The sequence below is a fragment of the Polyodon spathula genome, chromosome 25, assembly GCF_017654505.1.
Source record: "Polyodon spathula isolate WHYD16114869_AA chromosome 25, ASM1765450v1, whole genome shotgun sequence".
Lineage (NCBI taxonomy): Eukaryota > Metazoa > Chordata > Actinopteri > Acipenseriformes > Polyodontidae > Polyodon > Polyodon spathula.
The window spans coordinates 20,431,236-20,457,524 of record NC_054558.1 but is presented as its reverse complement, the minus strand read 5'-3'; the positions used below and the strand labels follow the sequence as shown (position 1 = coordinate 20,457,524).

Here is a 26,289-nt window from a genome sequence, read left to right as displayed (position 1 = left end):
ACATTGTCTGGTATTTTTTTTTTTTTTAATGTAATTATATTTTGTTCTTTCCTGAAGATTTTGAAAAAGACTAATTGGTTTAAAACAACGCTGAAATTACAACCCTTTATTAATTGTTAAAACAGGGTGCTGTGTATGTTATTTCTACTTGGCTGTACTACTGATGGATTATTGGTTGTTGCACAGTTTGTCAATGAAAGGGTATGTAGCCTGGACTCACGAAGCACTTGATACCAGCAATCACTCCCACTGTTTATTTAGTAGAGGCAGTCTTTTTTTTCACTGTACCTCTAGATTTCTGTTTTTTTTACATGTCAACAGGACATAATACATTTGTGGGTTTTTCATCATAGCTGTCCAATATCTGTTGCATGGGTAGTGTACTGAATTTGAACAGTATAAATGTCATTCATCTGCTGGATAAATTCCTAAGATGATTAACCTTCAAACGAAGTTGCCTGTATGCAGAAACTTGATTCTGGATCCAGTCACAATCCAGAGTTCTTCAGAAAACTGCTGCTTTCATTTCGTTCTGGCAGGGGGATGTTCCCTGAAAAGGAAATGCCATGCTGTTAGTCTGCTGGGAATTAGTTTTGTACTGCATGGCAGATTAGTCTGGCTGTATACTTTAGTTACACATTCAAATTCATTCTGTAAATGCTGAAACAATTCCACTTAAAACAAAAGAACAATGCAGGAAGCATTTCTTATTTCATTATTTTTATAACTCCCTACTGTTTCTCCTTGTGCTCGACTTCTCACCTGGTGGTGCCACAAAGTATTCCTCCACAGTGCGTCTGGAGGCACGGAGCAGCTGCTCTGCACAGTTCCCCTCCCTCACGCAGTCCCGCTGCAAGTACAGCTGCCTGCAAGAGTACCAGGTGTGCTGAATACTTTAAACCGCCTTACAAAGAGACATTTACAGAAACTCAAAACGACATGGCATGCATTTTAGTGATGAACAGCACCGAGTGGTGTGCACAACTAGCAACGGGCAGCAATTTAACGGACACTGCACAATTAGGTTAAATGAGAAGAAATATAAGGGCATATAGAGCAAAGAAAGAACCTGGGAGATCCCTGTGTTACCGGTCCTTGTTTTTCACCTGCCTTCCTTTAACTTCCACATGCAACAACGCTCAAGGCATAGCTTTAAAACAACCAGGTCCTCAATTATTCAATTAAGGAAGGTTGGGATCTGCAATGCAACAGAAGAGAAAAGCCAAGGTTGACAACACCTGCACCTCTTACCTGTCCTCAAGCACAGAATCCATAGGCTCCACCCCCTCAGTGTCAACAACATGGAGCTGATCAGCAAACCGGATTGCTTTCTCCAGCCTAGCCACACCCTCTTGGTTCCTGAAATCCACCAACGCTAGACGCTCCAGTCGATCCACAAGATCTGGGGACACCCTAGTAACCTAGGGAGGGGTGCAGTGTCACCATTACACATGCAGCGCGCATCAGTACGTGCTCAAGTGGTCTGTCTTCAACTACATGCATAATAGACCCAGGCAAACTAAGCCAGTACACTTGTATGTGATTTTGTTATTTAGATGTGTGTGTACAAGATTTTTAATGGATGTCCTGAGAATGACAATGCAGGTTTTACTTGGAAGTATTGAAAACATAATAAATGGCATATTTACATTTGTTGTCCTTTTTAACCACATTTTTCTTACTGCTGAAATGTTCATTATAAGGGCAGTTCTGCGACCCCACAGTGCAAGTGGATTCTCAACAGCAAACCCTTACACAGTCAAATAAAGCTTTCTTTCTCATTGACCGTAACATCACTTTCTTGAGCTTTTTATACATGAAAGAAATATTTGAATCAATACTATCTAGATTAAGACCAAGATAGTTCAGAAATGTTCAAACTATGAAAACAGTAATTCCACGAAAGTAGCCCCTACATTGGTAATTCAGTCCCCAGCAGTTTGATCATCAAACAGTCTGCCTTGACTTGTTAAATCCTCATGAAAGGACTCATAGCTACAGTGTTGGTAACAGTATAATTAAACAGCCTTGTCCATTCAGGTTATTGTAAGATTTTTGCTGTCAGTAGAGACGAAGGCCTTACCGGGGGAAGCTGGCCCTCGCTAACCGGTTCCCAGGTCGGTTTCTGAGGCACCTGTAAAATACACAGCACAACTGTAAATTGTATTCTACGTTCACTTTTAAACTAGATTTTCATTCATTAGATTGTTCGTATCACAACATCACAACTATAACACTGTGTAACATATTTTTTTTTGTTGTTGTTTCTGGGTAGTAAGTGATATTTCCTAATTGCTTATGCCTCAAAAGTATAGAAAATGGCTATTATTCCCCGCAAACTTTGCTTTTGTGACCAGGACAGTGATATTTCAAAATATCACTATTTCCAATGGGAAAACGGGCAAATGTGTGTCTTTTCGGTCACATAAAGTCTTTACAGTATAATCGTAAATCTCAAAAAACTACTCCCTTTAAATCTTTTGTAGTCATTTTTGTATTACTTTAGTATAAATACATGTTAATTTGGATTCATATGTTGTTTTTTTCTGACATTATGTGAACGAAAAGACACACATTTGCTCGTTTTCCCACTGGAAATAGTGATATTTTGAAATATCACTGTCCTGGTCACAAAAGCAAAGTTTGCGGGGAATAATAGCCATTTTCTATACTTTTGAGGCATAAGCAATTAGGAAATAACACTTACTACCCAGGAACAAAAATTGTGTTACACAGTGAATAGATTATATCAGAGAAGGCTAAACCTACAATTACAATTGAATTAAGGGGTTAACAAATGTGTAGCTTTAAACTTTTAAGCGGTTTGCGTCCGGTCTTACCGCTCGCTTACCTTTGTTTTGGAATCGACAGTGGTGGGAGCTGTCTGATGTAACCCACGAAACAAACGAAGACTCCAGCCCCTTGCAACAAACTCTCCTCCAGGACACGTAAGAACTCCACACCGCGGACTGGCAGGCCTCAATAACAACTTCGAGCGTGAACCGCTAAAAAACAGGAATCTCAAAGATTTGAATGACATTCCAAACACCTCTCTAGTATATCATAAATAAATATATTCAGCACATCACACACATGCATACATACATATTTATGTTCACACATTAACAGGACCCTAAGTTACCCTACTAGCGCATTTACGAGAAAGCAGGCAGCAGTTGAGCGACCCCTAGAACAGATTGAAGTAGAGCAGGGTGTGCTTTTAAAATAAATATATAAACCGGTGTGCACACTTGCAGAACACAACGAATTCTTGTAATATTTCTTTCTTTTTTTTCCAAATCGGTTGCTCAACAACGATTTTATACACTGGTTAGACGTATGAACACTACATTCTATTGTGGGATATATGGACCCCTTTAGTTACTGTATTTCAGAGCCCGGATAGCTCAGTCGGTAGAGCATCAGACTTTTAATCTGAGGGTCCAGGGTTCAAGTCCCTGTTCGGGCGGTACATTTTTATAAAAACAAATAAAACAATTACAATATCATACAAAGTCGATTATAACTGCTATTAAATGCATTCTCAACTAGTAATGCACAATGTTCAAAATAAAAATAATATGAAACCGCCGAGGTTACATTTCACAGCAGTACTTTAATTTCCCCACAAGGGGCTGCTGTTTTACAAAGACAAAAAGGGCTGTCAAACATTTTTGTCTTTCAAGGAGAATCACAAACACAAATCAAATGTTTACATGTAAGAGTGCCTTAAAGAGGTCAAACAAACTTTATTTTGAAAATAATGATGCCAAATTGGTAACAGCAAAAGTAGAAGAATGTGACACATGACTGGCTGGCAGGTTCCACAACTGTGCATGTGTGATGGTATAATGTAAGTGCAGGGGGAGGTGGATTATTGTGTTTGTGTGTCAGAGCAGGTAGGTGTGTGTGTGTGTGTGTGTGTAGAACTTTTGTTTGTGGCACACTCATATTTTCTGTACAACATTATCACAAAAACACAATCTGAAACAAACAAACAAAACAATAAAGCTAACATTATCATCATGTGTACAAGGCCTGGGAAATGCCATTACAAATGTAAACAACATGGACAAATAACACAGCCTGTTGGGAAGCAGACATCAAGGAACCAAATCTTATACATGATCATAGAACACTGCCGCTTTGAAATGGGGGTGGCTCCAAATTTGGGCTACACAATAAAAACGGCATTTAATAAGAATGATCTTTTTTTTAAAAATTTATTTATTTATTTTAAGTCTCAAGTTCTATTTGAAAGATCTTGGGTCACAGCGCAGCAGGGCTCCTCCACAGAGCGTCAAAGAAAGAACACACGGTCCTATAGCCAGGTCTCACTATGATTCTATACAGCTAACATTATGTACAAAACAGTATTTACATTAACAACGTTTTTCTTCTTGATTCTTCACATACAATTAACAAGACATAACATTAAAGCCTTTACATTTTTTTTAACCCCAGAAATAAACCCATTCAAGCTGATGCCCACTGGTGTCGGTCTGGAGGACTGACTTGCTGCAGTGTTTTGCTGGGGGTCGCTTAAATGTCACAGTCAACTTCCAGGTTTCTCCTTGTTGGGTCCCATGAACTCGACCCCTTCAATCGGGATGTCCTTGTCTTTGATGGCTTTCTGTAATTGCATAAATACATTGAAAATCAATAACGGAAATTCTAAACAACGCCACTGAACGTAAACATTTAGACGGTGTTTGAAACAGTTAGCAATCAATGCAGTCCGTCGTTCTAGGCATTCGGTACCTTCGAGCAAGTCTAGTGTCGACACAAAGTTAAGCTTTTTTTTTCAGTATCAGGTTTAACACAACACACAGTAACAACGACGTGGTACTTGAAAGCGTGCGATAATAACCGCACTGTTTACCTGCACGCACTGTTGGTAGCTCTTGAACATTTCAATGCAGGGGTCGCCGCTCCGATCTCCCTTGAGGAACTTCTCTGCAAACCAGCGGTTAAAACACTGATCGTATTCCCGTTTGAGCTCCGTGCATCCCTCGCCAACACTGTTCATCCTCGGATACACAGCAACAACAGACACCAACGGGGATACTGTGTGTTCACACACGCTATCGAAACGGGCTATTCTCCCACTCCCTCTCCCTCTCCACACAAATGAACCAACCACCTTTCCAAATGAATAGACTTCCTTCCCCAGGTGAATATTTAATGTAACCTGATTCCTAAATCTACTACGCGTTTACCATCTACAAAACCACGTGGTGTGTAAAGTGACCTCTACCGCAGAGTCTCTACGTTATGACGTATGATGTGTCTCCGGTCGCATTTAAAAGGAACAGAACATCTATAGCGGGTTTTTGTTTAAACAAGCATTTATAAAATGAATGCTATTAAAGGAGTACAATAATATACAGGGAGCAGACCTAATGTCTACCTGGCATCTTCCTGCATTGTAACAACGTGTTTACTGTAGGAAATGGAATGATATAACTGTACACCCCAGATAGTCGCACGCCTATAAAACCTTTCCATAAAATCTTTAATGTTCCTCTGGGCAATGCTTCTCCCCTATTCTTACCAATTATTATACTAATTAAGCAATATATAGGTAATATATTGTGCTAATTCCACAGTTGGAACAAAAACCAGGAGGGGAACCAAACCGCCAGGACCAGGATTGGACACCCCTGAAGTAGGGTGACCATATGACTCCATGTACAGGAATTCAGTTCAGGCTTTTTAACTTGCACCACAGTGCATTCTGGTAAGTGTAGTCCAGCTGTAAAATGTGTACCATTGCGGTGTGAGTTGAAAAGCCTGAACTGTCCAAAACTGTCCCAGTGAATATCGAGTCACAGGGTTACCCTAGAACAGGGTTTCCCAATCCTGGTTCTGGGGACCCATTGTGTCTTCTGGTTTTCATTTAAACTTCAATTGCTTAATTAAGCCAGTAATTTAACTAATACTGTGCTTAATTAGACATTTTAATTGTTCTCAGCTCCTAAAAAGTTGGTGATATTAAGTTACTTATAAAACGATATAGTTACTGGAAAATCGCCAACTTTAAAAGCTGAAAACAATTTTTAAAAAGGCCCAATTAAACTAATGAATAGTTCAATTAAGGAACTGAGAACTGAAAATCAAAAGACACAGTGGACTCCCAGGACCAGCGTTAGGAAACACTGCCCTAGAATACAACCACTGTTGTACCTGTGTGGGTAAATGAGGGCCATTGACATCTGTGGCTGGTTGATAAGGAACTGGCTGCAGTTACTTCCACTGTTCTTCTATTCTGTATTAACATTAGTTAGAAAGTAAACTGTGCTGTCTGTTTGCCAGGTGCAGAGACACAAGCTCACTCTTCCCATCTCGAAAGCAGTTCAGCGTCATGCCACTCTTTCCAAGACAAACAGTACACGCTGCTCCTACAGACAGCAGTATAGCAGCTTCCAAAATAAACTCTTAAGTAAAACTGAAAAAGGATTGATCAATTCTTTAAAAATAAATACATAAATAAATAAATAATACATAAAGGGACTCGAACAACACACCCATTAAACAAGTGAAAAAGCAATTGAAAAAAATAACAATTACATGTTTATTGTTTTTTAAAATACATTGACCATTTAATATATATTTATATATTAGATTTTTTTGTATATATTTTTTTTGTGTTTCTGAACAACCATAAAGAACGAACAACTGAGCTCTAGAAAACATGGGTCGTGGTATTTTTCATCTTCTTATTTTTGTCACAGAGTAATTAGAGCATCAGAGCCTGCACACGTTTCCAGAAAGTTGCTGTGATGGAGAGTTGGAGAGCAGTGGTCAGGAGTGCTCATCAGGTTTCCACATTTTCAGACTGAAAAACCAGGACGTTATGTTTTTCCCCTTCAATTGACTGAAGCCGTAGCAACTCTGAAGCTGTTAAAAATAGCTGTATATAAACTTGAACCCTAACCCTATCTGCAAGATAATTGATTTTGGAACATTTCATATTTTTGCAAACAAAAAAGCACAACCACAAATGGCCATCAGGTGACGCACGTCTCCACTAAATCCAATTTAAAAACTGCAGTTCCAATTTGCCAAATTAAAATGCTACAGTCGATACTGTTTGAAAATCAATGGGAATTGGATTTCATCGCATTCACACGCTGAAAGCACATCAAAGCGAATTGCAGCATTCGTGTGCTTGCTAGTGCACGCACGAGGATAACTCGTGCTTGTGACTCGCATAAATAAATAATGAAACAGCCATCAGGAATCATATTTTAGTAGAAAACTGATCAACCAAAACTTTTAACACTGAATCATAAGATATAGAGTAACACCAGACAAACATCCTAGGACATGGACAGACATCAAAATCTTTGCCTAAAATACATTAACGTTTCTAATGATAGTGTAAAACTGAACACTATTGGGAGACGCCCTTAACTTTAAAAACTTCAGTAGAAGTGAATTCAACAAACATTTTCCATCGTGCCTTCAGCAGTTTGCTGTACTCTGATTAAGGCATAAGCTGAAACGTGTGTCTGCTTCACTTCGTTTCTACTGATAAAGCACTCCCTGCACGGAAGCAAGTCTTCACTCGTAAAGCTGACCCCAAGTCTCTTTTCTCCAACTCTCCCCACGCTTTGTTCTGTCCTCGTATGCAATGCATGGGAAACCAGCGCAGGGATTCCCTCCCAGCTGTACGGACCTTTTGAAAATGCAGCACGACAACACGATAATCTAGCAAGCTGCAGCATGGCACATCTTGTTTAGTACAGAGTGCTCCACAGAATAAGGATTAGCACAAAAAGAAATACCTTGTTTTGTTATTTTTCTATTTTCTTTTTAGTTCGGAAAGCACAGTTCACTTTTACATCATATATATTTGTGTTTGTTTGTTTCCTTTTATACACAGACACTGGTTAAATATATACCAGATATAATGTTTTTGCCACTATATATATATATATATATATATATATATATATATATATATATATATATATATATATATATATATATTCTTTTTAAATTACAGTACAATTCACAAACAGCAGGATACAGAGACACTGAAAATGTACAATAAAATCAGACAATTAAAAAAATAATAATAAATACATGTCATTGAAAACACGGGCACTTTGAACAATACGTTTATTCTTTCTGACACAGGATACTTAAAAGCTGTTCTGCTAACAATACTTTCTCCAACCCAATGTAATGTGTCTCTTGTGAAAATATCCATGATATGAAACAAGTACTGTTTTTATCAACTTTAGCTACAAAATGAAAGCTGAAAGTTTCCTGAATATCAGAAGGATGCTGCTTAACCAGTCCCCTGTTTTAACTGTACTGGAAAGACAAAATCCAGATTACTCATTATAACAAAAACGACATAAAACCTATCTGATGATGTCACAAGAACACCTAGCTTTCGTATCTGATGATGTCAGAGAAACACCTAGCTTTCGTATCTGATGATGTCAGAGAAACACCTAGCTTTCATATCTGATGATGTCAGAGAAACACCTAGCTTTCGTATCTGATGATCTCGCAGTAGCAGCTCTGTTTCTGTCACAATGAGAAAGAAAGCAGATTTGACATACTTTGACAGAGGGCTGTCTAACGTGTCTCTACACTCAATAGGACAGTGTTGACAGCTGTTTATCCAAATCCTGTACAGGGCTACAAATCACAGCAAGTAAGCAAGCAAGCCAGTAAATGCATAGCAGCCTTCTGTGTTTACTGAGATGTCCATGCTTTACAAATGTGTCGTTGTGGGAGGTGGGAGGTTCCTCTCTGTGGTTTTTGACCTTTGTAAACCATTACTAAATAAAAAGGACAAACAGCTATATTAAGGCAGTAACAAATTATTTAACAAAGCACATAAACAGAAATAGAGATTAAATTGTATGGTTATATAAATTCAGTATATAACCATTGCACTTTGCCCATTCAAATTTTTTATCTGCTAAACATTTTGGAACTCAAAAAAAATAAAGCCAATGAAATGCAAACAACTCAATACAGGGATCGGTGACTCAGCTAATTCAATATAAAGAGCTCAGTAATTGGACACCTATAGGCAGCAAATCATTAGCATTATATATAGTGTGTGAGAAAACGTTTCAGTCTGCTAGCTGGAAATGACTTTCTAGTCTTTAACCTGTCTGAATCGATCGAAACCCACACGAGACACTCTGGTCACAGGCAAACTCTCACGACCTATCACTGTGGTGCTAGATGTGTTCTGACATTCCCCCCTAACTTGAATGGGCCATCAGTCTCTAAGTGGAATGTTAAAGTGTTTTGGCACATTGTCCTTTATTAAAAACAGTGGTTTCATTTGTGGGATTTACAGAATCGCTTCTGCTACTTTTCATTTCGATTTCACGGACATTTCCATTGATATACATTAAACTGAGCTCCCCAACCTCCTCTCATATGTCCAGTGGCACCTCTGTTTAGCACACATAAATCCAGCTGAAGAGTCACTGTTACCTCAACACAACAATTACCTTTGTGTGAAGCTGGGGTAAGAGTATGTGCTTCATTAGAAGATAATATGAACCTGCTTGCGTGTCTGCTTTTACAAAATTGTTACAATGTTGCGATGAACGACACATAAAACCCGAGATGCGTATGGGAATAGAGAACAGAATTTTCCAGATTCGGCGCACCACACTCAAATCACCGCTGTGCACTCCACACAACGGCATGGCGTAGTTACGTGTGTGCAGAAAGTCTTTATTCTTGTGTGTAAAGTTTAGTATCACCACTAGATGATATTATCCTCTAAGGAAACACACACCCACCTTATACAAATAAAATACAAACGCACTATATAGCACTCAGGTATTGCCACAAGTGTTGTCAATGGTGAAATCCTAAACTCTATCTTGGTGGGTAACCACTGAAACAATGAACTAATGTCGTTTCAAACTGAACAACAAAGAACATCCAGGACTGTTCATGAACTGCAATCTGAGGACAGCGGAAGCAACTGAAAGAGTCGCTCGACATGCAGTCTCATCCACAGTCCTTCTCCCCCCCCTCAAATCTGCAGCTCTGCTGAACAGGGGAGGAGTTCTCTATAAAAAAAACCCCCATGCGATACTCATAGAAACCTGATTGATATAAAACAGGCTCCACTGAAGGTCCCTAGCTCTCACTTACTGGATGTTCAGCGACACAGTGTTGCAGTAAAATGTATAACAGCAGAGGTGGCTAAACCTGGTTCTTCCTGATTTATACAAGCAATCCGTTACTGTGGCCTGTGACGCTGGCGCACTGACAGTGAACAGAACGAGAGAAGCTGGTGTGAGGATGAAGGATGTGATCATGAGTGTGTTTGTAGAGCTTCGTGGTCGAGCGCTCCCTTCACTTGTTCTCGATGAGCGTCTGCACTTTGTAGACCAGGTCCCGTGCCAACGTCAGCACACGCTTGCTATTGTGGTGTTCAGCCATTTCTATACAGAATTTCAAAAAACAAAAATGACATAAATCCTTTCACCAGGAGACCAGCTTGTAAACGATCACTATTATTAGTTTCTATAAATCCAGTATCAACTTTGAATTTATAACAGCACCCATCTGGTAATATCTGAAACAGTGTAGGCACAAGGTTTATTCAAAATTATTCTTCAGGGAAAAAAATATTAAGAATGGTGTGTTGAAATTACAGTGATTATACTTTGGCTTTCTAGATTGTCAGTGCATGCCAACCCCATATGTTCCAGACTCTATATTCACTACCAACAAAGTCCTTGCTCTCGCTTGATCTAAACTTTTAGAACCCTCAATGCCCTGTCTATTATCCTATTCAGCAAAGTGTTTGTCTCACCGTTGAAGAACTTGATGATGTCGGTGAAGTCCATGTTGTTTTCCAGGATGATGTCTCTGTACATTTCCACCATTGCCAGAGCGATGAAGAGCACGAAGTGGGTCGATGACGTGTGCTTCGCAGCCCAGATAGTCTCCCACACTGAGAACACATCATCGTACACCAGCTCTGCACAAAACACAAGCACAGAGGTGTCCCGGTGATCGAATGCTAACCTCCATCACCCAGCCCTTCCCTGCTAACCAACGCACTCTACTCACGGGCATGCTAACACACAGTGTTGCTATATTTTAGCAAATGTGTGCTCGGTTTACTCAGCATGTCCCCCATGCCAGTAACTGCTCAGCAGAGCATGAGGCACGGAACATGAATTCACTGTGCTATCAGCCTCAGCTGGAATTGAACATTTGCTATCAAGGCTTGCACTAGGCAAGCACCTGTCGGTTTAGCTGCAATCGAGGTACTAACTGATACATGCGGGAGAACTGGAAGATGACACTTAAGCAGACAGCCCTGCCATTACCTCGTTTGAAGTCCAGAAGGAACCAGCGGTAGCAGAAATAGAAATGTGTGTAATCCCCATTCTGGTGCATCAGCTCAAAGAGCTCGGAGTCCAGGATCTAAGGAACAGGCAGGCGAGCCGTGAGCACCACAACTCAGTTTTGCTTTTTACTGCTTTATTGCTGTATTTCTATCAATTTGTTCCTCTGGTCAAACAACTGACAAGACCGTCTATTCGATTCAAACCCACCCTTCCAAGCAGGGCTGTTTAATTCAAGGTGGAATGAAATGGGGTTTTCATTCTCCTCTTAAATTACATTTATTTTCATTTCTCAAAAACACAGCTCAAACCGTTAAGAACCAAATCCATTCATCATTGAAAAAAACCTCAGCACACTAAGCTGTATTTATGTTATTTAACTTTTGCGGTTAAAACAATCAGAGTAAGTTATCAGGACTATAGTTAAAGACAATTTAAACAACGGGAAGATGGCTCGGATAAAAAGGCTCGGATATATTTTACAGCAGCCGGTCCTCAAAAAAGGGCAATGGCACTTAATGGGTTAATAAGGGCAAGCGCAGAGTCCAGGCATCCTCCTCACCTGGATGAGGGAGCGCATGTTGGCGAAGTGTGTATCCATGGCTCCGCCGTGAGGGAAGTTGTGGTTCATCCTCTTCATGAGCTCTGTGAAGCAGCTGAAGGCCATTGCCTCTAAAACACCAAGCAGAGACACTGAGGGGAGGGGCCGGGGGGGGCTGGGGGGAGTGCATTATTAATAACAGATTACTCATACTTAAAAAAATACCACACTGGGCACTCACCGTCATCGAGAATGACCAGCAGGGGAGCTAACAGGTCGCACATGCCTTGCACATACCCGATCTCCAGGTGCTGCCAGATGTAGCTGCCAAAACGAACCCCCAAAAACATCAGCACAAAATGAATGGGTTGGAATGCAATGCACATACAATCATTCAAATAGATTGGGCTCTTTCCCATTGATCTAAATGGTGACCTAAATCTTGCTCAATAATAGTTCCCACCCTTTCCATATTTTACAGAGCCACATGATACCTGTGGGACTTTTGATACACAAAGGGCCCTGCATTAATAATGTAACCCGTGATGACAGTTTGATCAATGGAATCAACTCCATTGTGTTTGTAACCAGTACAGGTGTGTGTTTGGAGCCAGGATGCAGGTATATCTGATGGTTACCCGATGCTACGCTATGGGAAGAAGGGCTGCTAGCTGGAAGTGGTACCTGCACATGATGTTGCGCAGTTTCTCCAGATTGGCAGGAGTGAAGTACCAGTAGTTTCGGTCACACCTCTGCACGTCTTTCTCGATACGGTGCAGGTTGATTGTGTACATGTCCAGCAGCTCTTGCTACAATAAAATTCGAGAAAATAAAGATCAAATGTAAATTTTTAATTGTCGACACTTGTCAAGTGTAGATCTTCCATTATGAACAATTTCTGGGTGATATCTTTTAAATACCATCAGATATAATATGTATAAAAAAAATATATATGCACACTAACTTTCCACACCACTTAAATCTCTTAATTTAGCTTGAAAGTTTCATTAAAAATAAGAAAAACAAGCAAAAATAAATATGAAAGAAAAGGTGCGGAAGGAAAGCCAAGGCTCTCACAGAGTAGGTGACCCCGATGGAAGTGACGGGGGACGTCGCTTCGGTTTTACCCTCCGCTCCCACAGCCAGCGAGACAAACTGGGGGAACAGGCTCTCCATTTCAGGCTCCTCAGAAAGGTTGTCCTCGCTGCCCACCAGGCTCTGCTTCTCAGCCTCCTCGTCCAAATGCATTTCCAGCACAGGTAGCCCCGCCACCACCCCCGGGAGAGGCCCCTCCTCTGAGAGCAGCTCAGTGGCGGACAGAAGATCCTCCGAGCTCGCGTTGGTGGTCAGACTGTCCTCAGCTGACCGGGTCTCCTCAGCAGCCCCTTTGGAGACGGGAGGGACGGTCTCTTCAGTCGCCTGACCCCGAGCGGCATCTTCTGTGCCCTGAACTGGAGTCTTCTTGCTGGGGCTGGCTCCCTCTTGCTTCTGTTTGGTCGGTGCTTGTGGAGGCTGCTGTCCAGATGTTTTAACTGCAGACTCGGTGCCGGCGCCACTGTCCTCGGTGCTGAAGCTGCGGTCGGAGAATCCGGAGGTGATGGAGAAGTTCCGGGAGGAAGGGTGTCCGGAATCAGGAGAGCAGGTTCCATTGGGGACGGCTCCATTGGGACGTTTGGCTGCCTTGACGCTCTCCTCGGCCCTCACCTCCGTCTCTATCTGCTCCATCTCCTCCGCAGACTCGAACACCTGTAAAGGGAAGCAGACGGCTCTGGTGATCAGAGGGCAGTGGGAGCAGAGGGCTGAGCTCAAGAGCCATTGACTGTAGGTAAATGAGTCTGAATCTATCAGTGATGAGCAGGTGTGCGTGTTCTTGGATGCTGAGTTTGAAAAAGCTTAAATTTATTTCTCATTCGTTTGGCAGGCAGGCAGCGTCTAGTGACTCAACAATTTAAATGAAGATAATTTAACAGCCTGACTTTAGCAATCAAAACTATTGCTATAAATTAGGTTATTTATGTTTTATTTTTGTTGAGATGGCAGGCCATCGTATCTGCTGGCAGTTTTTTTTAGACAGTGGACACGAAGGGACATAAATAAACAGCAGACAGCAGCCTCTGTAGAAGAAGGGGTAATTGTATTTTTCAGGAACACTGCACACATCAAAAGGACACAGGGAAGCTGAAACAGAAAAAGCTTTAAAATGTAGCTGGGTACTATGCCAGCCAAAAGATGACCCTGATTTACCAGCAAACAAGTAAATGAGACGTAAAAATAAATCAATTTCCAAGAACCTAAATGCAACATTACAGCTACCAGTACCATAAAAAACAGAGAGAGAGACACAGATTAATCAAAATCTGAAATGTGTTGCACTTTATGCACTTTATACTTTATGTTCAATATAACCAGTAAGGTTAGATTATAATACCCCCAACAACATGGTGCTTTCAGAAACAAGCACCGACAAGACGAGCGATCGAGGAAACAAAATAGAACATAATTAGGAGTTCCTCTCCTCTCCCCGCACATGCAGTTTCCTCTTCTAACTGGCTCAACATGGAGCCCCCATCGCTAAGCAGAGCGGAGGCTGATCTACCTGTGTGCTGCTGCTGGAGTCACTCTGCAGCCGCACATGGCTCTGTCTGTCCGAGCTGCAGCTCTGGGAAGACTGTCACCGCACACCAGAGGAGGACAGTCATGCACAAGAGAAGGAAGATAGAAAGCAAAAAAGTGAGATCGTAGCTGTTTAAAGATCCCATTCCCCAGAGGATTGTCAGGTAGAGTAAAAGCTAGCGGCTGCTTAACAAAATGAGTACGGGCTAACTTATGAATATGGCCTCATGTTTGTAGGACTTATCAGGCCTATCAACCCAATTCTATTGCAGGCGTTTATACTGATATTAACGTAGGCTTTACACATGACAAAAAATAGAGCATCAGGGATGGAAAGAAGACTCCTACTGCACCACAGTTACACCCATTCCAGTGTATATCTAACAAGCTCAGGTGTGTCTTATTAAACTTGTAGTGAAACCAGGAACATAGGAATGGATCACACTGCTATGCAATGGGAGTCTTATTCCAATCCCTGCATCGGTATTGTACTGACAAGGCTGCAGTCCTGTGTTTCTCACCTCGTTGCTGACGGTGGAGTCATGGTGCATCATCTTCTGCATCGTGCTGTCCAGACTGGCTCCCGAGGAGCACTTGGCGAGGGCAGCGGCATGCTGCTCCTTCTCCCGCTGGCGAACGATCGCCTCGCAGCCCAGCCACTCGCTCATCGTCTGCTCATAGCAGGCACGCATCTGGTCATCTACCTGCCGAGGGGAGCCAAGAGGGGCACAGTTACTGGAGAGATCGATAGCCGCAGACGTTCATTTTTAACTGCTGTTTGTTCTGGTTATTTTCCCCAAGTAGGAACGGCTTCTTTATGGATCACACCTTTCTTTGGCTACTGCACCTCGCTTTCTTAAAATAAAAAGCCCAGATCTTGATTTCAGTGCCACACGATTTCAGTTTCATTGTTTTTTGTTTTATTTCAGTTGACACTTAGCGAAACGTTGACACTCAATAAATACAAACCAGCTCTGACCTCTTTCCGGTCATTCTCCGACATCCCGAACTGGTAGTGCCCCAGCAAGAAGGGCCACACCTCCCTGCGGATTGTGGGTTCCACCCCTCCAAAGTAAACCAGCCGCAGCAGCTCCTGCTCCTCATAAACCTGTCGGGGGACAGTGCAGGGCGTCAAACAGCGGAGGGGAACACAGACAGCACACACACACAGACACACGTACAAAGCACAATACAGACATTCTTTCACATTCTGAATGAAGAGCGCAGGCTTGGGTCACTGGATTTCAAGTGTACTGAATTATGGCGAGGTGTTTCCACTATTTACCATTTGATGACCTCCTAGGACAAAGAACTATCATTTTAAAAGTTAAGGCTGTAAAAAAAAAAAAATTATTAATTGACAAAAATCATTGACACACAACGTGAAAAGTTGCACAAGTACAAATAGACAGTGGATCTGCTCAGCAGGCAGTTATCTTGTGCTGGCTAGTCTGCCAGTGCCAGATGATGGAGGGGTATTTGAAAGGCTCCCACCTTACAGTCCTGGAGGTATTTCTGCCACACCTCTGCCGTCAGCCCCCCGCTGGCCTCGTGTGGGACGTCCCGGTCCACAATGGTGTGGTTCACCAGCGCGGACAGGTGCGTGCGCACAGTGGACATGTGACGGCAATACGCAAGCCCTAGAAAACAGCAAAAAAAAAAAAAAAACTAAAAAAAACTTGACATTGGTGACTTTGTGAACAAAGACCTTCCCTATGGCACAGAGTCAGAGGAAATGACACCTCTGGTGACATTTAATGGAACCTGACTAAGAGAATCACAGAATACAGAATAAATATGAAGACAACGGGGCCTATTCAATTCGGCTAAGCTTGATCTAAACAGATGTATCAAACACTTGTTAATGGAGTTTTTAAAACCCCACCTAGACCATTGTCTAGACCAACCACTTTACCCCCACCGCTCTCCTATTAAAACATGTTAAATGCGAGACGTACAGCCGTAGAAAGCCCTGGAAATGATCTGATACTTCATGTTGTCACACAGCAACTTCAGAGGGGCCCTGGAAATGGGAAACAGACACAAAAAACTTTTCATATCTTCAACAAATGCACTACTGAACCTCTCACTACTTCAATAACAGTTCAGTCGGTTTAAAGAGTAAGTAGCTGGGTTTTGAAACGTACAGCGTCACACGTCTCCACGTGCTGCTACTACTGTTTTAATAACGTGCCTGTCGTTTTTATTTTCATTGTTAACATCCTGATGACGTTTTAAACTTAGAACTTTAAAGTCTGTTTCAAAATGTCCGCTCTAGTGCACTAATAGTGTCAGGATTACTGCCCACATTGTCAAATAGGTAACACGGCAGTAATGATCCATGATGTGGTACGGAACAGAAAAGCCAGAGCACTTTTTGTTATGTTTTTTAAATCGCTCTTCCTGCAGATCTCAAACCCAGGTGCACTAAAGCGGCCATTTTGAAAGGAGCTTTAAAATTCTAAGTGAAAAAAGTTGTCAGGATTTAACAAAGTGGGGACTAAAACACAGAACGCTAGATTTTTCAGAACCCCGCTACTTACCTTTTTAAGAACAGCCTGGAGTATTTGGTCTTCAGATAAGAATACTGCACACTATTTGAATCTATTTGACTGTACTTCTCCACTTTTACACGCATGCTTTTCATGGTGGATAGACACAGACAAGATGCTACACTGCTCCAGTTCCTACCGCTCATGGTTGCAGCCGTTAGGAGGTCCTGCGTCTGAGGAGCCATTTTGGGAACAGGAAGAGCAGGAGGACTTCCTGGCAGTGGGGTGCCACAGGGCTGCCCCCTGGTCCATGAGGTCCTGCGATACTAAACGCAAATCAGAAAACCATAACTTTAAATTGACAGTGATCAAACTGACTGCAGGTGGCAAAAAAGCAAAAATATGAATTAAGCCAAATAAAACTGTGTGAAAATCTTTCTCGTGTTAACAATCAATCACGCAAATAATAAAAAATAAAAACTGTTTGTTAGTATGATTTAAGGTTAAAGGTTGTGAGATTAGTAGAAAGTTTGTCTGAATTGTATTGGAGGACGTGCAGTCAAACCTGGATTAACGAACACCTGTATGAAAGGTTTACAGTGACTGCTCTCGTGAATCCCAGTTCTACATTTTCAATGTTTTAATCACTTATACACAGAATCAAAAACACCCTGAGGGCATCACTTGAGCAGGTTGGACTGCCACTGGAAATGAGAGAGAGCGAGAGACAGAGAAAATGGTGATTGGGGGAGACAAATATGCAGCTAATATGAGGAAGCCTGTGATTGATTGAGAGGGTAGCAGTGTTGCTGGCTAGAGAACACACCCTGTGATTGGTCGCTGAAGCAGTCATAGAAAGCACTGAAAAAACAACATTACAGCCATGCCGAGTCCTGCTGGGGTCAGGTGCAGGAGTCTGGCTGCTCCTGCCAGAGAAACTGGAGGAGCGTTTGGGGATGACCAGGATCCGGCCGGCAGGAATACGCCTAGGGGGGCGTCTCCGGAGGTTCACGGAGAGGGAGCAGGACAGGGAGGAGGGAGAGGGACGAGGGTGTAGGAGAACAGGGTGATGATGATGATGATGATGACGGCAATGGATAATGGTAACTGGAGGCAGGAAAATGGTAAAAACCATTAGATGGAAAACTAAAAAAAAAAAACATCATGAGAACAGACACAACACGGAGCATGTTGAATGCATAACAGATTCATAATGCATAGCACTGAGTGAGCAGAGCTCAAAATTGAATCACAAAATTGTCACGCACCATAAAACAGGATACGGAGAATGAGAAAAGCAAATAATAAAACCAGGGCTGCAGAACAAATGCTTAAACAATATCAACACCAAGACCCCTGCACGAGATGACGTACAATCAGTGTCTAAAACAAAGCCCTGCAGACGTGATGTGCATTGATCTGACTGGTGTGGAGTCAGCAGTACTAGGGTTACAATGCTCTCTATTAAACTGACTAGGATTTGTTGTGTTTCTGCAATTCACAGTGGGACAAGCAGAGGGATTTGCACCATTCCAATGGTAGTGCTAGTGTACAATCTGGCCCTGTGAGGCTTGTTATTTTCAGAGAGCACTGTGTTGTAGATGGTTGCTTTAATCTTTCTGTAGTCAATGAAATAATCCAGAACTATAAACACCCAGTTAATCACTCTGAGGATACAGTTTAAGAACCAGTACTGGGACCAGCGCGATTTTCATGTTTGAATGCCCTTTCAAAATGTAAACAAGTATCTGAATATTGTTCAATCTTTAATTTGGACAAATGACAGTACACCACTTTCCAGACTCTCAGGAGTAAAACAAATCTGATACCCAATCACAGGAGAGAAACAGTCCTGTATCTTTGATACAAATCATTTATAAATTCTGCTAAATATAAATTGCAAGCAGTGTTTGCTTCAATATTCAATATTTGTCCCAGCACTAAGAAATGCATGAACCACCAGCAGTGAACAGTGCTCGTCAAAGATCGCTGTTGAGAAGGGGCATATAACTGAGCCTACCAAACTCGGACTGGCTGCCTGGGAAGAGGATCCTGAACACGTAGTCCGTGGCTTCCTCTTCCTCCTTGTCGGACACAGACTCCGGGGATCCATGCGGACTTCTGTTTCGCAGCTTCGGGAAAACCTTCCCCTGCAGAGGAACACACAGCACAGCCTTTCACAGGGAGCACAAGTCAACCCGCCTGGGAGCTGCTGCTTTCCATGAAGCACCACACAGCAGTGTGAAGGGTCGGCACAAAAGGAAAGCAGTGAAGGTTGTGTTCATTTACTGAGCCTTTAAGCACGAGTTATTAAAAAAGTAAGAAACACGGTTTCCTTAGTGTAGCTGTTGTATGGAACAGTTATTTATAATTGACTGCTGAAAGCCTGCATGGAGTGTATTAACCAACACAGCACAGATTGTTTCAGGCTAGTTCATTATATAACGTGTCAGACATAATTCGTCTTTCATCTCCGTTTCCAGCAGCAGCTCGATGCTTCACTGCCCACATACCCAAGTGTGCTCCCTCTCAGTCTTACATAATTACTGCTGGGCAAAATGACTCCTTCGGGTTAAAAATATTGCTTGCAGAAAAAAACGAAACTTGACAGGGTAGTCCCTGGGACAATGTCGCTGTTCGTCTGACTTTTTTAAACTCCGGAACACCAGGAAGGAATATTTAAACTCGTGGTGGGATTTCATTTAGCGCTGACTAGCAAAGACTCCTAATTCCAGGGATGGAAATAAGACTCCTATTGCATAGCAGTTTGATCCATTCCTGGTTTTACCAAGTTTAATGAGACACACCTGGAGCTTGTTATCTATACACTGTGGCTAATTAAGCTCATACATAGTAAAACTCATAGCCTCTACCTTTCCCCGCTGAGACCAGAGCGGAGGGTCAAGTTGTCCACGAGGCAGGAGCCCGTTCTCCAGGCAGGACAGGAACTGCAGGAGGTGTCCCCCCTTCGGGAATCGCAGGGGGGGCCGCTGGATCCCATCCTGACTCACCAGCACCACTGTCCCACCGCTGTCCACTAAGAAAATAACACAGCAGTCCAGCGTTTAAAAGCTATTGCTAAAGCACATTACAGTACGGTGGTTGGGCAGAATGTTAGCTTATTAAATACAATGAAAGTTGGTCTAACAGTGTGATATTGCAATAGATTATACTCTGTTGCCAAGCTTCCTTGTGAATGGTAAATTACCTATATCAATAGTTAACCAGGACGTGATACATCACTAACCAGGCTGGGATAAACAGTTAGCCAGGCAGTGGCAAGCTGTGCACAGTGAGGCTCCAGACATGTACTACTGTACATGTCAGAGCTAACATTACTTACAAATAAATATTACTAATGTAACCAATAACTGCATGCATTTTGCCATATATGCTACCTTATATAAGTTATGTATACATTTCAACATATATATGTTATAGAAAAATATTTAATTCCACTTGACAGGACAATAACATTCGTTGCAAAAAAGATAAAATCTTGCGACCAGGAAATTTGTGTTTCAACCCCCCAGGGGGCCGGATATATATTTATACAAGAACATCCAATCACAGATAGAGATAGGCAGATAGAGCTCTCTTTAGCTACCTGCAAATGTCAAGGAGACGGGCGCTATTGTGAATAGTGTAATTAGACACTGATCTGCAGAGAAAAATACTGTTCTGATTGTCTTTGTGAAAGAAGACATGCCAGCAGTATCAAACAGGAATAAGAGAATACATTAGCACTGATGAATTTATATATGAAATTACTCCACGTCTAGATTTTCTTTTGCGACTCTGCAGAGTCTTCTAAGAATACTGTCAGCTTTCACCTCTGGGATCAGGTCTGAATCTATCCGTGCGCTCAGTAACGCTCACATAGTTTAGATTGTTAATGCTTGCCTCCTGCAGGGAGTACAGTTTGCACATCTCTGCAAAGTGCTTTGCAATGACTCTGTTACTGAAAAACATCATATAAACAGTGCTAATGATGCACAGCAGCTGTGATACTTCAGTATACAATCCTCTTCAATTTTATCTGTCAACTGAAAAAAAATACATTTTACCAGTTGAACCCCATGATTATCTTTGATGCAAAGGCCCAGGGCACATAAGGTACATACCAAGCTGGTGACAGTGCAAATACACAATCTCTTCCAGACGGATGGTCATGGCATAGTCCCAGTAAACACTGAAGGAGATATAAATATAGATATATACATATTCAAAAGCTTCATTATTATTAACTATCTCCAAGAACTCAAAACACAGGGACTCTTATATATACATACATGCATTCTATTTTCTAATTTGAAAAAAGTTTGAATACATAATTTAATGAATTAATTCATTTCTTGTTATGTACTCAGGCAATGTGAAGAAAATATTTTAACAGCTAACGGAAAAATAAAAAACCCGATCGGCACACAGAGGCCTGCTTTAGCCTACCAAGCTCCAACAGTTCCGGTTCTATAGGGCAGTCAGTGTACAGTAAAAGCAAGGAGTAATCATATTGAACATTAATCCCAGAGCAAGCCATGCATGATTTAGAAGCTGTGTATTAACGCCTCAAGGGCCCTCTGCAGCACGTGCTCACGGATTTGCTCCACATCAGTCCACAGGGAATGATTACATGCTCTGAGATTTGTGTCCGTCGCTCCGTGTGGAATGCCACAGACTTGACACTAGACTTCCGTGTGCCCACTCCTATACTGAATGAAAATGGCAGTGCCAGCTACAGAAAGTTACAGGTAAGACATATCCGATGGCCAGTCATGCAAAGGGACATTTCTAAACAAGTCAGTACATCTGAAAAGAGAAGGGAGGAGCCGGCTTACCCCAGAATGATGAAGGTGGCGTTAAAATGCACAACTCGCTCTGCTTACATTACAAAACAAACACAGTTCCCACTGTCTTAATGGCCATATGGGAAAATGGAAATCTTCCCAGCACTTAGCTCGAGGCTGCCTGTACTAGCGGCACACACTCAGACGTGTCTTGTAGTTAAATGCTCACCTCTTCTCATAGTCTAAATCTCCCACAGAGCCGTTCATCAGCTGGTTGGGTGTCCACTTCAGGGTCATGATGTCTGCAGTCTGGTGGAGAGACAGGTACCCCGGAATGGCTTCCATATCATCCTTCTGGTAATGAAATTACAAAATACATTAATGATGTGATCAACCATGTGTCTGAATTGCACAAGTACAGACTCAGCTAATACCAAAAGCAGCAAACTCAATACAGAGACTCCAGTGCTTACTCTATTACAAATAATGGATCGACTGTGGCTGCCAGATTTAACAGAGAACATCTCAATCTGAATAATATATGATACTGTAGTAGCATAAAGATCACAATCCTTGTGTATCTGAACCCTGCAGTATAAAGATCTCAATAGTGTGGCTCCGAGAGCCATCAGTTTCAGTGCAGAGATGTGCGCAGTGGTAAACCGCGTGGATCCCACTGTGCGTACCGGCTGCACCAGGACGTTGTTCTTGCCAAAGAGCAGCGTGGCCCTGGAGTTCTGGTGCAGGGACTCCACATAGTCACGGGCTGAGGGGGAGAGACGGTCATCCATACTACCGCTGGAGTGCCTCTTCTGGATCTTAATAAAAGAAACACAATATTTACTCAGTTTCGTGCAATCTCTCCACCTGAAGTCAATATTTGGAGTGAAACAGTAAAAGGTAAAATTACAGGAAGTGTGATTAAAGCATCATTACTAAATTAAACAAGTCATGCTGTATCCTACCAGCACAGTGGAAAATAAGACCCTTTATTCAAAATGTATTCCTGGAAAGAGGAAGTGACATCTTAGGTAACATTATGGCTCCTCCAGTTGTCTGCCTGCCTGCCTGCCTGCCTGCCTGCCTGCCTGCCTGCCTGCCTGTCTGTCTGTCATCTACTTGGTCACTTCCTCCTCCAACAAGACAGACAAAGATTTTAAAAGGAAACACAGCATAATCAAAAAAAAAATCAGGATTCATAAGACCTCTGCCACACGAGATAGCTGTACGGACACATAATATGAACAGATCTTTGAAGCATGGTTGCAGGGGATATGAAAGAAAAGACAGCAACTCCTGGCAACACTTCATAAGAGTCGTCTTAATGGAAATGGGATTATGATGCTATCGCAGCAGTGAGACGACAATAAGCGATAACACTAATAGAAAAACTGTTTATACAGCCTGGAGTCGATACAGCAATCAGACCAGTGTCTCATACAGAACCCAGTATTGTGGGAGCTGGGGATGAGTGTGTCTCTAATCTTACAAATCTTATTACAGTAAACTGCATTCTCGTAACCAGCTCCATACAAACACACATTCTGTGAAACGGCACAATAAGGGATTCACTCCCCTATATAATAAGGAACATCAAGAAGGTCCACAAATGATTTGGATGCACTGCAGCACACAGGAAGCGCAGAGATTGTGCCAGTGTTTGACGCTGCACTGCAGACTCACACAGAGAGCAGGGCGCTTGGTGGGAGAGTCCTGCCGGCAATGCCCGCTGTGAATGCGGTGCCTCTGGACCAGCTCGTCTGCAGAGGGGTCTGTCCAGAAGTGATCCGCTGTCTTCATCTTGGTGTACTCCAGGGCACAGGGACCCACTGAGGGAGCAAATGCAAAGGTATCACTGATACACCCGCAGCAAGGAGATGGGGGCTGAAGGGCTGATTTAACATAGTTTGGGAATGATCAAGAACTCTATAGCCGAGATTACACTAAACCAACTGCTTGGATTAAAACTTGAATCTCCTGGCTTTATTTATCTAAATCAACACTGTCTCCAGGCCTTTCAGGTCTAGATCACACAGTCCACCAGTCCCCCAGCTCTAACTATTAAACTACACTACTTCACAGTCCAGGTACAATCACAAGGCTACTGCCTTCAAGTCCTAAAGCTCAAACTACCAGATCGCACTCTCTGACTCTCGATCGTTCAGCCCCGCACTGGGCTGAACTGCCTCTATGTGGCAGGATATACATCTAATAGAATGGTTCAATGTTACCCAGCAAGGATGCAAGTATTGGTCCGTCCACTGGGTCCATCAGCACAGCCTCCCTCTCATAGAACTTACTGGGGAAAAAGAAATGGTGCACAATAAAAAGTCACTTGTTTTTAAAATGGCTTGCCTGTCTCCCCCCCAAAGCGGTCAAAGACAGCATGGAGGAGACCAGTGTGCCCCACTAACCACCCCACCCCACTCCCACACACCGAAGCACACCTACCTGCTGTTCTCCACTAGGTAGTGGACGATCTTGTCCAGAACTTTTTCGATGAGGGCTGTGCGGATCCATAGATGCTTGATGACCTGGGGAGACACGCTGGGCAGTTTCTGCAGCTTCCGAGTACTATCAGGATTCAAGGGGATCTGGTTCCTCCTGCAGCGACAGGATTGCAAAACAAAGTAAAAGTCCAGCAAGCCCTCATCTCACTGGTTACATCTGGTTTTAAACAACGCAGGATTTGTAAGATCTACCAGTATAGCACCTAACAAACAAGCTGTAACAATCCCAACTAATACTATGAATGACATTCTCCTTCAGGCCCTGGGACTGCTAATGTGGATATGTGTTTTAACTCATGGAATAACCTCATAGACTATGCGATTGTAACTCATGCAATTGTACCAGTGGAGGTAAAAGATAAACGTATTTACTTGCTCTCGATGATCTGCTCCAGCTCTTGTGCCTTCCTGCAGAGTTCGTCAGCCAGAGGGAAGCTCTTCCCCACCTTCGTGAACAGCGCTGCGATCTTGTTGCTGCGGAGGAACCCGGCAGCCCGGCGCTTCAGTCCGTGCAACACACACGCTTCCACCGCAGCTGAGAGGCACCAAACACACACCCACAGACACTCACTTCATCTGAGGGGAACCACTGACATCACAGGACAGGGGGCTGGACTGATGCTGTTCATGTGAACAAGTGTGGAATTGATCACCAATTAAAATAATGACCACTGCACAACACAATGAAATATAGTTATACTGTCTTTCATCAACAGCTACTTTGAATTCTACAATACAGTGCAAAACTGACTTAATGCGTGGCACAAATGCACCTCTGCTGCATATCTGTGTAATAATCATTGTGAATGTAGACATTCTTTAGGAGACATATGCAGCTGTGAAGTATTACTTTGTGCACATACTGCGGTTACCTCAAATGCATCTTCTGGTTTACTAACCTAAAGGAAAAATCCCTTTAAATTTCAGTCTGCACCAGTATTGTGTTTTTGTTATTACAATGGAGCAAAAAAGGCAACTGTAATAATAAAACCCTTCTACAGGCAAAAACACCATTGAAGCTATATGAAAAAAAGATACACTGAAGCCCAGCTGTACAGGTACGTCAATGTGAACTGGAGGTTCCTCACATGGGGAATACAAAACAAGCCGTTACAATGTCAAAAAACAGAAGGAATCCAGTTCTGATTGATATGTACAGAATGAGCTGCCCCAGACTTTCAGAATGACTCATTTTACTTGACATTTCTCCACTGTCACCAGTCAGATTAATCATCTATACTGTCTTTCTATCACAAGATAACAATCCACGGTTCAGCATTCGCAGTGCGAGGAGCAGTGCAGCTCATCCAGCAGGGCTTCATTTCATTTTTTAGTGTGATTGCTCCTGGCAAAGTAGAACAATAACACAATGCCAAAGTAAAGCTTGTCGCTCATTGTAACCTGCAGCGTTCACACTGCCCCTTTATCCACAGCAAATAAGAGACGAGGAAAAGAAATGCGAAGGTCAAACAGCAAACGGTACGACTGGTTCTTACACAGCGATGCTGGATGCTGTGACACCACTGTCCATTTAACTGCACGCTAACATTTAAAAATTGGGTTCCTCATTATCTTGAATGAAGTATTCTAACAGGGTGATTCTGTGCCTTAATTACCCCCACACCCATCACCGGGAACCCCTCCACACACCCCCACCCACATACACCCCCCACACCCACCCCTTCCCTCCTCAAACTCTTGCAGTCCTATCTGGCCCACTGTGCATTGTGTGTACATGTCATCAAGTACTCACACAGCTTATCTCTTTAAACTGCTGACATAAGGCTGAAGTGAGTGAGTGAGCGAGAGACCATTGCTGTTGCCATGGAAACTCCAGCTGATGGAGCCCAAGCAGAAGACCCCGAGATAGGTGTGCTTGATACTGTGCAAGAGAGAGAGGGTACGGCTAGAAAGAAATGATTTGTCATTGAAATACCATGCAATCTACTATCCTGTGTAAATAGGGCAAAGCTATTCAAACAGGTGTGT

General features: G+C 42.5%; 3 protein-coding genes and 1 non-coding gene across 9 annotated transcripts in view; 1 reads left to right on the top strand and 3 right to left on the bottom strand.

Annotated features, from left to right (window-relative positions):
* Positions 1-240: 240 nt before the first annotated feature.
* On the bottom strand, positions 241-3,358 carry LOC121300282 (glutamyl-tRNA(Gln) amidotransferase subunit C, mitochondrial-like). 3 transcript variants are annotated; one of them, XM_041228786.1, is made up of 6 exons: positions 3,094-3,358; positions 2,852-3,005; positions 2,084-2,134; positions 1,252-1,421; positions 763-866; positions 241-550 (listed from the first exon to the last, which is right to left on the bottom strand). In XM_041228786.1, exons 1-6 carry the CDS (start codon positions 3,105-3,107, stop codon positions 489-491), a joined length of 555 nt encoding a protein of 184 aa, XP_041084720.1. In that variant the 5' UTR covers positions 3,108-3,358; the 3' UTR covers positions 241-488. The 3 variants fall into 3 exon arrangements, with proteins under 3 accessions (XP_041084720.1, XP_041084722.1, XP_041084719.1); XM_041228788.1 differs by having other exon boundaries at positions 3,148-3,357; XM_041228785.1 differs by having other exon boundaries at positions 2,852-3,356.
* Positions 3,359-3,396: 38 nt separating this feature from the next.
* trnak-uuu lies at positions 3,397-3,469 on the top strand. The gene has a single exon. It is a non-coding gene; the product is annotated as a tRNA-Lys (tRNA).
* Positions 3,470-4,220: 751 nt separating this feature from the next.
* Positions 4,221-5,249, bottom strand: LOC121300283 (TP53-regulated inhibitor of apoptosis 1-like). The gene is made up of 2 exons (XM_041228789.1): positions 4,883-5,249; positions 4,221-4,633 (listed from the first exon to the last, which is right to left on the bottom strand). Exons 1-2 carry the CDS (start codon positions 5,027-5,029, stop codon positions 4,556-4,558), a joined length of 225 nt encoding a protein of 74 aa, XP_041084723.1. The 5' UTR covers positions 5,030-5,249; the 3' UTR covers positions 4,221-4,555.
* Positions 5,250-8,001: 2,752 nt separating this feature from the next.
* Positions 8,002-26,289, bottom strand: part of LOC121300330 (small G protein signaling modulator 1-like) — a 34,740-nt gene continuing 16,452 nt past the window's right edge. The window contains exons 4-26 of one of the 4 annotated variants that reach the window (XR_005947510.1): positions 24,673-24,835; positions 24,242-24,394; positions 24,022-24,089; positions 23,474-23,619; positions 22,477-22,608; positions 22,020-22,144; positions 21,128-21,195; positions 19,877-20,040; positions 19,024-19,153; positions 17,203-17,329; positions 16,470-16,534; positions 16,006-16,151; positions 15,491-15,619; positions 15,033-15,215; positions 14,495-14,566; positions 12,976-13,644; positions 12,583-12,707; positions 12,140-12,222; positions 11,920-12,029; positions 11,340-11,436; positions 10,817-10,984; positions 8,435-10,442; positions 8,002-8,400 (exon numbers count right to left, since the gene is read on the bottom strand). Coding sequence is in view for 2 of the 4 variants with exons in the window: in XM_041228863.1 (XP_041084797.1) it covers positions 10,354-10,442; positions 10,817-10,984; positions 11,340-11,436; positions 11,920-12,029; positions 12,140-12,222; positions 12,583-12,707; positions 12,976-13,644; positions 14,495-14,566; positions 15,033-15,215; positions 15,491-15,619; positions 16,006-16,151; positions 16,470-16,534; positions 17,203-17,329; positions 19,024-19,153; positions 19,877-20,040; positions 21,128-21,195; positions 22,020-22,144; positions 22,477-22,608; positions 23,474-23,619; positions 24,022-24,089; positions 24,242-24,394; positions 24,673-24,835 (3,212 nt within the window). In the remaining 2 variants the exon portion in view is untranslated. Of the gene's footprint in view, positions 10,443-10,816; positions 10,985-11,339; positions 11,437-11,919; positions 12,030-12,139; positions 12,223-12,582; positions 12,708-12,975; positions 13,645-14,494; positions 14,567-15,032; positions 15,216-15,490; positions 15,620-16,005; positions 16,152-16,469; positions 16,535-17,202; positions 17,330-19,023; positions 19,154-19,876; positions 20,041-21,127; positions 21,196-22,019; positions 22,145-22,476; positions 22,609-23,473; positions 23,620-24,021; positions 24,090-24,241; positions 24,395-24,672; positions 24,836-26,289 lie in introns of all 4 variants that reach the window. The other 3 variants (XR_005947509.1, XM_041228865.1, XM_041228863.1) reach the window with 3 other exon arrangements.